This window comes from Girardinichthys multiradiatus, chromosome 2, assembly GCF_021462225.1.
Source record: "Girardinichthys multiradiatus isolate DD_20200921_A chromosome 2, DD_fGirMul_XY1, whole genome shotgun sequence".
Classification (NCBI taxonomy): domain Eukaryota; kingdom Metazoa; phylum Chordata; class Actinopteri; order Cyprinodontiformes; family Goodeidae; genus Girardinichthys; species Girardinichthys multiradiatus.
In genome coordinates, this window is record NC_061795.1 from 27,145,958 (window position 1) to 27,155,877 (window position 9,920).

General features: G+C 39.4%; 2 protein-coding genes across 2 annotated transcripts; both read right to left on the reverse strand.

Annotated features, from left to right (window-relative positions):
• Positions 1-1,398: 1,398 nt before the first annotated feature.
• On the reverse strand, positions 1,399-7,550 carry tspan3a (tetraspanin 3a). Its single transcript, XM_047382167.1, has 7 exons — positions 7,345-7,550; positions 5,090-5,281; positions 4,809-4,883; positions 4,464-4,565; positions 4,210-4,356; positions 4,052-4,135; positions 1,399-2,200 (listed from the first exon to the last, which is right to left on the reverse strand). The coding sequence occupies exons 1-7, from the start codon at positions 7,408-7,410 to the stop codon at positions 2,108-2,110; spliced, it is 759 nt and encodes a 252-aa protein (XP_047238123.1). The 5' UTR covers positions 7,411-7,550; the 3' UTR covers positions 1,399-2,107.
• Positions 7,551-8,717: 1,167 nt separating this feature from the next.
• LOC124859703 (cholesterol 25-hydroxylase-like protein 1, member 2) lies at positions 8,718-9,849 on the reverse strand. Its single transcript, XM_047352594.1, has one exon. It carries the CDS (start codon positions 9,753-9,755, stop codon positions 8,922-8,924), a length of 834 nt encoding a protein of 277 aa, XP_047208550.1. The 5' UTR covers positions 9,756-9,849; the 3' UTR covers positions 8,718-8,921.
• Positions 9,850-9,920: the final 71 nt, after the last annotated feature.

The following is a 9,920-nucleotide window of genomic DNA, read 5'->3' on the forward strand; positions in this document are numbered from 1 at the left end:
GCATTGTTAACCCTGGGATGAAGTTACTCAACTCTAATTTTATTTATAGAAAAAATACAGGTGCAGATCAAGTGCTGAACAAGTCGATAAGAGCCCATAAATTAACATTATGGAAGTCCAGCACAACCAGAGACAGAAGCCATGAAGAAAAAGAGAGAGTGTTTCAGAATGTGTGTTTAAAAAAAAGATGTGCAGAAAATGATAGACAGCTCAGGGAAAATGCTTCAAACTGGAAAGCAAAACTAAAAAGATGTGGTACAAAATAGAAAATTACCATTACAAAGGATCAAAGACTAGCCAATGAACAGCTTTGGGGTGATCAAAGGTCTACAGTTACATTTGAGTACTATAATAATAATAATAATAATGATTGTAATTGTTGTTAGAAGATACATATAGAAGCCAAGTTATCCTGTAGTCTTCTACTACTGAAAAAGACTATGTGCTGAAGAGGTTACATATAAAGACTGACCTAAAGAGAAAAGGCAGAACATTTTCTGGACCAATTAAAGCAAAAATGTTATTTTGGGATCTCGACAGTTTGTCAGATAACATCCAAACTCAAGCCACAGTACACAGTGAAGACAGGAAAGCATGGTAGCTCAGGTATAATGCTATGGGGATTTTTTTTATACTATCGTGTCGAGGGTATTTTTTGCAGACCAGAGATTCTGGATCAGTTTGAATAAATCTGAATACTGGAGGCAAAACCAAGAAAAGGATCGGAGGAGGGGAATGTAGTCCATTCGTCCTGTGTTGGAATAGAACAGAACAATCTAGGTTCTAATGCCAGAACCAAATAATCCCATTCTTCCTTCCATTAAGGTTTAAAAAGTTACTGCTCATCCAGGATTTGAGCTTAATCAAGCAGTAAAAGGGTCGGCGCAGTCCAGGCAGGTACAGCCGCACAGTATCTGCATCAAAGTGAGAAGGTACATTATGGTTTTGTTTTTTTTGAGTCAACTCAAATGGCCGTACAGTAAGGGACCCAAGATGGATCCTTGGGGGACCCCAATAGCAAGGGAAGCAGCTGTTGACGATAATATCTGACTGATATGAGAAGTTAGGTAGGACTTAAACCTGGAGAGCACTGGGCCAGTGGTTCCCATTGCTGTAAGCTGGACAGCAAGATACCATGATATACAGTATGAAATGCTGTGGTTGGGTCAAGAAGACCAGGAGCACTGAGTTGCCAAAGAAACAAAAATTATTTACGTTATATCCTGAAGAAACCCTGGAATATAAAGAGGGTGCACTTTCTTTTTTACCATGTAAGCATGTTAAAATGGGTTCCTTGGAACTAATTTGGGGAAAATCTGAGAATCTTAGAAACCAATATAACAGGGAAACACCAAAATATGGACAGACAAAATGCAAATTATCATATAGACGTCTGAATAAACCAGAAACGGATCTAATTTATTTTAAACTTTTACTTAAACACATGTTATTTACATTCTCAAGTCTCATCATTGCTACATTTGAACAAACCAAACTGCAGTACAGTAGTTGGGACAAACATAAACAGCTAGAAAAGAAATCTATGAAATAGGAAACAAATTAATACCTCAAAGAGGTCAGATACTAAACATTTATTTCCAAATTAAAGCTCACATAAGGTAAAGCCAGTTATGTAACAGTTTACACACAAAACCATGCAGTTGAATGGGGAGACGGCAGTATCCATTACTCATAACGGAGAAAAGTCAAATAGAGCAGTAGTCATACTTGAAAAGTTACAGCAAAGTAGACATCTCACTCCTTCATTCAAGTACTTAACAGATTCAAAAATAAAAATAATGCAGACCCTTTATATGTTATGTCAGCTACAATAAGGAAAATACCCTGTCCATCATTTTTTTTTTTTTTATCTGGTTTGGGTGAGAATAAACATACGGCTCATGTCCCCCTCAAAGCATAAGTATGAATAATTTCCAGAGAGCTTCCATTAGTGAGGCCAAAAGCCTTTTGAAAAAAAAAAAAGCTCAACATAAAAACATTTACTTTATTTAGTGTATAAAGATAAGCCTGACAACACATTTCTTTATCCTCTCATCAGAAATACATATTTAGAAAGATGCTTACATTGAGAAAAGTGTTTCACTTTTTATGCTTGGGTACCCCCGTTGATAAGAAGCTCATAGGTAGGAGCTCTGCTTCTGCGGCACAGCACGACACATGCACACAGCATCCCCAACATCTGGAAAGATAAACAAACCTTTTAGTTTTCAAACGTTCAATAACTATTCAGGGTTCCCACACGTTTCATCAAAGACATTCCAAACAGATCCAGACTCATCTCTCCAGATTTATCAGTCTTTACGTTTATTTTATAATATAAAATACGTGAGGGAAGTGAGGCAGGTAGGACGCAAGGAAGGAAGGAGGGACAGAGGTGAGGGAGGTAGGACGCAAGGAAGGAAGGAGGGACAGAGGTGAGGGAGGTAGGACGCAAGGAAGGAAGGAGGGACAGAGGTGAGAGAGGTAGGACGCAAGGAAGGAAGGAGGGACAGAGGTGAGGGAGGTAGGATGCAAGGAAGGAAGGAGGGACAGAGGTGAGGGAGGTAGGATGCAAGGACGGAAGGAGGGCCAGAGGTGAGGGAGGTAGGATGCAAGGAAGGAAGGAGGGACAGAGGTGAGGGAGGTAGGATGCAAGGAAGGAAGGAGGGACAGAGGTGAGGGAGGTAGGATGCAAGGAATGAAAGAAGGAATATTGAGTGGAAGGAAAAGGGAGGAAGTCAAGTCAAGTTTATTTATATAGAAATCAACCTATGTGCAACGGTTAATTTCTCAGAATCAAGGCTTTCTGAGATTTACCCGGATGTTATGGATACATGCGATAAATGCAAAGGCTCTCCATGTCATCTTGGCCATATGTTCTTTTTCTGTCCTAAATTATATCATTTTTGGTCTAGTTACTTCTCAATTATTTCTTATGTTCTGAAAGTAAATTTGCAACCTTGTCCATTTGTTGCCATATTTGGTATCCTCAACTCTACTTTAGCAATAAATTCTGCTCAAAAGAATATAATTGCTTTCTCATCTTTACGTTCTTTATTGTTACACTGGAAGTCTGATAAATGTCCCTCAATATCCCTGTGGGTTAGAGATAAGATGTTTTCTTTAAAGCTTGAGAAAATTAAATACACTTGAATTAAATACAGTGGTTGGGTTTATTCTGTAGTCTTATTCTCAATTTAACATTTTTTCCTAGTTGAAAAAGCAACAAAAAAGGGCTGAAGCTGGTGCATTGTAATTTTTTATTTATTTATTTTCTTGTTATGCACCGTCTCGTCAGTATTATATTATTGAGTACATCAATAGGTATACGTATAATAATTGTATACGGTAATTTGTTCGAGTGGCTCTAATAAAAAACAAAAAACAAAAACAAAAAAGTCTTGTAGCATCTTGCAGTCTGTTTTCAGGGGTAATTTGCTTGGATAGGCAGATGTTGGCAATTTTTTCCCCTATGTCAACCAATGTAGACTTTATTCCTTAGAGAAGAATGGCTGACTTCTAAATCTTTTGAAACCTCTTTAAGTCCCTTATTAGATTCATAAGCTGCTACAATCTTGTTCCTGAAGAGGCCTGAGACTATGGTCAGACAGCTCTTTGGATCTTACCAGTGTTCACTCTCACTTCAACAGTCAGGAGGACACTAAACTAACATCTGAGGTTAAGAAGGGCAGGTGCTCCTGATGTGATGTGCCTGTGTGTAACTGCAGCCACAAATAACATTTTTCAAATTATGTTTTACAGTTTTCGAAGGACTTTTCTTCAGTTTGTGTTTGGTTATATAGCTTACCTATCAAATCCCCAAATGTGTTTGCAAAACAAACAGGCTTTTATAGGGTGTCCTAATTTCTTTTCTGAGTGCCAGACATGATGGCACTCAGAAACTGGTAACCTTATCCAGATGCAAACACCGGATCTTTATTTAGACCATAATTAAATGAATATATCATAGGTTTAAGGTAGATTTTGGGTAATTTGACTGATGCATTAAAAATAAAACACCTCAAATGGTACCAAAGTACGAGTGAATTACCTGCATGGCAGCAAATGTCAGCGCAGTCCAGATGACATACATCATAATCTCCTGTAACTTCTTCACGACCAGTGCTTCACAACCCTACAAACACACGCAAATTATGCTCCAACGTACAAAACTATATTTCATTATAAAAAAAAAAAAAAGACTTTTACTTCTTGGTAGAGATCTTCGGGATGGGTAAGAGACCCTGTGCAGCCAGCAGTTTTGCAGCAACTGATGGGAACGCTGTTGTTTTTTGACTTATCATACCAGTGCGTGTGCTGCCAGTCTGAGAAATTGTGGATGCCACAGCACTGAAGCTAAAAATAAAAAAATAAATGTCAGTAATGATGGTTGGAAACAGATGTGCAGCTAAAACAACATGAGGCCATCCTGGGTGGGTTATAAATAAGATTTTTGTCTTTACCTGTCTCTGAATGTAGTCGATGGCTCGGCTTTGGGCGTTGCTATTCGTGCCATTGTACTCGTCATAAACTTTTATGATAGAACGGTTGACCTCATCTTCAACCTGTAAACAGTTAAGATTGGTTAATATTACTGCTCTATCATCTACGTAGACAATATTCATCATTATGACAGCAAACATAGGCTGATTGGAGAAGAAGGGTGATTGTTTAGGGCCAAGTGCACACAAACAGACATTTATCCAAATGAAAATGAACTATTGAGTCAGGAGCTTGCCAGACCGGTTCATATAGTGATGTCAAACCACACAGGATTAAGAAGTTATCAAATAGATCAGCTGTGTCACCTTTGCTCTGTAAATATATCCGAGAACCACCACAGCCACTTCCGTCATGAAAACCAGCAGGAGGACGACGACAAACTGTGGATTGGATTTCAGGATTACAGATCCGCGGATAGCAGATACGTTTGTCTGTTCAAGTTACTTTTTCCAAATGTATTATTCACTTTTTGAGGCATTGTGATTAAATGAATAAATTAAACAATCCTTTTAAGTTAAATTAAGTATGCAAATTATTATTGTGATAAAATAACTAAGGTGTTTTCCAGCAGCACTGGTTCACTCACCGTCATAAGTCCACAGTGGCTCTCTCTCACTGTGGCGCAGCATCCAATAAGTCCAATAAGGAAAAGCAGGGCACCGGCTGCTATGATGATCACTGCAGGGATCAGAGTGTAAACATCCTGGAAGAAGTGATCGTAGTCATCGTAAGTGATGAAGACATAGGCTCCAACATAGCAAAGAATGCCAGCAGCAGCCTGAGGGTAGCAAGAAGATGTTACATTAAATTTATTACTGTCAACATAGCAAAATACCCACAGTATAAAATGCTGCAAAGATGTTTTACTTGGGTTTTTTGAAGCATTACTGCAGATGTCTGTATACCGTTGCTTTATGAATTAAAAAAGGACAATATACTTGAGTTACACGTCTTTATTCACAAATCTTCTGTAAATATTATTTCAGTTCTCAGATTTCTGTATTCCTAATTGTTTACTGACAAATTTAACACAAGCTAAATTGTCCAGAGACACTAAAGGGATCTCCCCCACCCATGGTTCGGGGGTGCTCTCTTGAAACACTGGCTTTGGAAAAATGTTATGCTTCTCTTTTCTTGCCTCCTATGCATATTAAATCTGTGCGATCTCTCCATGTTATGTTGTTGCTGCATATTAGGACTGAAATGTAAAGAGTTTACTCTAAATTCTCCAAACTCTGGCAGAATATGCTGGAAAAACCATTTCTGGAAAAACTGGCCACTGCTTTAAAAATCAGCTTTTCTTGAGGGGGGCGACTTTTGCCAGCAACATGTTTCCAGTAAATGTTTCCTTGTTGAACCTATGTCACGAATGATTAAGGCAGTTCTGAAGGCAAAAGGGGGTCCAGCCCAGTACTATCATGGTGTACCTAAAAAAGTGGCCAGTGAGTGTATATCAAAAATATATCAGCATTGCAATTTCATTGTTTGCAATATTTATATTGCATAACACTGTCTGAAATGCAGCATTGTAAGCGACAGCAACAGATGCCCAGACCTGACGCAGATTATAGTGGATAGGAAAAAGCGGATTTATCACAACTGATAAAGTCATTCCAATATTTTAAGTGATTAAATAAAAATTGGCACCTGTCAGGACATGAATTGTTGTACAAAAGAAAAATTTGAGATCCTGCAATCAGTTGATATCGTAATTGTTCACATGATTGGCTACCATCCCATTTAAAAAATGTGCAAAACCCAAAAACTGATAGTATTAAAAGGATTGTTAGCTTTACTGTCTGAACAATTTTTTTCACTCTTGTTTAAATAAAACCATCAATATATGCCAGGGGTCTGCAGCCCTAATCCTTGCATGCCAATTTCCCACAACTTTTGGATGCATCTCTACTCCAACACACCTGAATCAAAAGGTTGACTTACGTCTTTGGGATGTCAGCAAGTTTTGCAAAGGGCTGATCATAACAATTTCATTTCATACATGGGGTTTGGAGCAGCGATGCAACCAAAAGTTGAAGGACAGTGGCATGCAAGGACTGGAGTTGCAGACCCCTATTATATGTTATGTTTATGTAAAAAAAAAAGAAAAAAAAAAAGCATAATTTAACTATTCTAGAGTTTAGCAGTAAAGTTGCACCACTTGACTGCATTGCTGTAGTGAAATAACCTTTTTTGTTATATATATACACAGTATATATAGCCAAAATTACTGCGTAGAATTTTTACATACTTTAATTATTATCCTGATACATTCCAGCATTTTAAGTCCATATTATTTAATTATTGTGATTAACCCTTTATTTCTTTTTCTTTTTTTATTGCACGGACGATGCATTAAAATTTGAATCATTTTAACTTGACATCTTCAGTTGTTTCTGTTATGCACATTACATATGAAAATGTCAACTTGCACCAACCGTTCAAAATGTGTTTTATTTGTTTAGTTTCGAGCTAACCTAACCTAACCTAACTACACGTACTTCGCAAAGTCTCCTGCCCTGGGAGTCGACCATTTTTAGGCCACTCGCAACCGGTTTTGCTACATCATTTTCAGGTCTGCTCCCCCTCCTTCCCTGGGAGAAGTAAAAGTCATACTTTAGCTGCAAACAAAGGCTCCGTAGCGCTAAAAGTCGACTAGTAAATACAACAAGCATTAGTGGAAGCTACGCAGCATAATAACCTGCATCTTTCCAGTGAATTATTTTCTGCTGTCCTCTTCAAATATGTTGAAGCTAGTTTATCAGCTGACTCCCAAGCGGTCTAGCTGGAGGGAGGCACAATGTGACGCACGTATAATAACAATGGTAAAAGCTGCAAACCTACCCAAAATATCAGGTTCAGAAAGACCAGGACCGTCTTCGAGGACGTAATTCCACACTGTCCCATCATTAAGGTGGAGATTCAACGCTGCTCCTGAGACAAAACAACGGAGGTTTCTACTCAGACATGCCACAGCTGTTGCGGCTGCCACTGTGGCTGCCGACTCCACTAACCGCCACCGTATGCCAAGTCTGCGCACCACACATAGGCAGGCGACACAGCGCCACCAACATATCCGGAATAACAGCAACTAGCACTGAATAAGTAACCAAACCTCCCCGAAGTACCTCAGATGACTGATTAGTTGCTACAAAAAAAAAAAAAAAAGCTATTTATTGCAGATTTGTGCAATACTAAATAGCTGTTGTGTGAATTTTTAGGTGGTCTTTATTTTTGTTATATTTTGAAAGTAAACAGACCGGAAGCAGGGTGGAGAGATGGGTTTACATGCAGCACAGGTCACCAGGGTTAAGGTTCGAACCCGGCACAGGTGCGTCAAAGACTGTAAACGGGTTGCGTGCTCTACCGCTTAGCTACTGACATCATTTTTGATGACCTCTAGTAGCCAACTGTTGTACAGTTTTTTTCTTCTGACGCATCAAACATGGGTCACCATTGTTACCACTATGGGGTTACTGGTCAGGTTAGAGTTGGTGGGAAGTTGGATGGAGCTAAATAAACAGCATTCCTGGAAGAATACCTGTTCACCTGCCAGCAGGGCAACTCTAAACAAACAAAGCTACAATAAAATGGTTAGATCAAAGCATACTCATGTGCTAGAATGGCCCAGTCAAAGTCCGGAGCTGAATCTGTCTGTGACAAGAATTGAAAATTGCTGTTTATAGAAGTTCTCAATCTGATCAGAAATAGTCTGAACTATTTTGCAAAGATTAATGGGCAAATATTTCAGTATCTAGATAAGCAAACCTGGTGGAGATGTGTCTGTGCATTTGCAGCCAAAGGTGGTTCTACAATGATATTATTGAGTGAGGTTGAACACAAATGCACGTCACATTTTGCCTTCCAGATTTAATAATTATGTGATGCTTTGTGTCAGTCTATTATATAATATTCAAATAAAATACATAGATGTTTGTCTTTGTCACCTGATAAAATGTGGAAACTTCAAGGGCTATGAATACTTTTGCAAGACACTACTGTATGATCTTACACTAATTCAAATTCTTTAAATTAGTGTAAAAGCAGAAATTGCCATTTATCAATGGTCAGTTTAGCATTAAACAATCTGGCAATGTTGTTAATTCTATTAAATATATCCAGTGATGTTGGTATGCAGTATTCCATGTAGTTAAGAGATTGTCAAATCTTGCAAGAGTAAATGAGTCTAAATATGTGTAGACAAATACACTGGATGACATATGCATTTATTAGAGTTTGTTACATAACTGCAAATGGAAACACACTTTAGAAAAGACAAAATGCATTTTGGTTAAAGCAACTTACTAACTTCTTACATGATTTTTAGAACTGCATGCATCTGTTTATTTCTGTTCTAGGACAAAAATATGCACAGTCACACAAAAGCAGACACCTGTTATTCAGCTGCTTTCAACCGCACCTTATTTCATAGCATTACAGAAGCTGAAGTCGGCATGTGTGCCAAATATGTTGTCCCAGTGACTGAAGTGAGGTGCAAAATTGGTGCTGGGTTTCTGATGGTGCACATCGTGCTTACTGGGTCCTCCATAGATGCCAAATGGTATCAGACGAGATGTGGACCAGGGGAAATCATAGCCACAATGATCTTCCACCGAAACATACACGTGCACTAACATGAAAACCCATGTGGTGAGTAGATGAGATTTCAGGACCACGGGATTCAGAGTGGTCCAAAACCCCACTGTGACCAGCTCCCAGCCACCCAGACACTGGGTGGCAAGAGCAAAGGGAGATGAGTACTTGTGGTGGATGGCATGAAAGGTGATGTACAGCCACCTGATTCTGTGATGGAGCAGGTGCCAAATAAAGTATTGGAAATCAAAAAGAAGGAGGTTGCCTATCACCCCAACAATCAGCACTATCAGCCTGGGAGCCTGGTCTGGGAGGTCTGCCGGTGGTCTCCATAGCCACTGAGCCACTGATGCAGGGAGCACGAGAAACACATGGTTGTACAAGGTGACACCGGTGCAGTGCAGCAATGAAGAGACTGTTGGTCGGTAGCTCGGCTGTATCTTGAATTGTTGCACCCAAGGCCACCTATCCCCCATGATGTCACAAACAAGATAAGGGATGCAGAAGATGAAATACGAAGACACAGTCAGAACAACAGGGAAGAGGGGAGATCTCACATAGTCCTGGTAGTTTAGCCTCAGGTTGTCCCATAGAGGTTGCAAGAGAGAGTTTTGTCCCAAGAAATTAGTCCAGATATCTAGGCTGTTATCTGCAAAAGCCATCCTGAAGCACAAATCAGAGGCAGTTTTTTTTTGACTGAAGATTCTGCAGTGAGACACAGCAGCGTTGCGGAACACTTCAGCCCACGAGTGTCTGCCTGTGCTCTGCTCTCAGCGTGGGCGGCATCGAGTGTCAAACGGATCCGACAAATTATTCATGCAACCTGG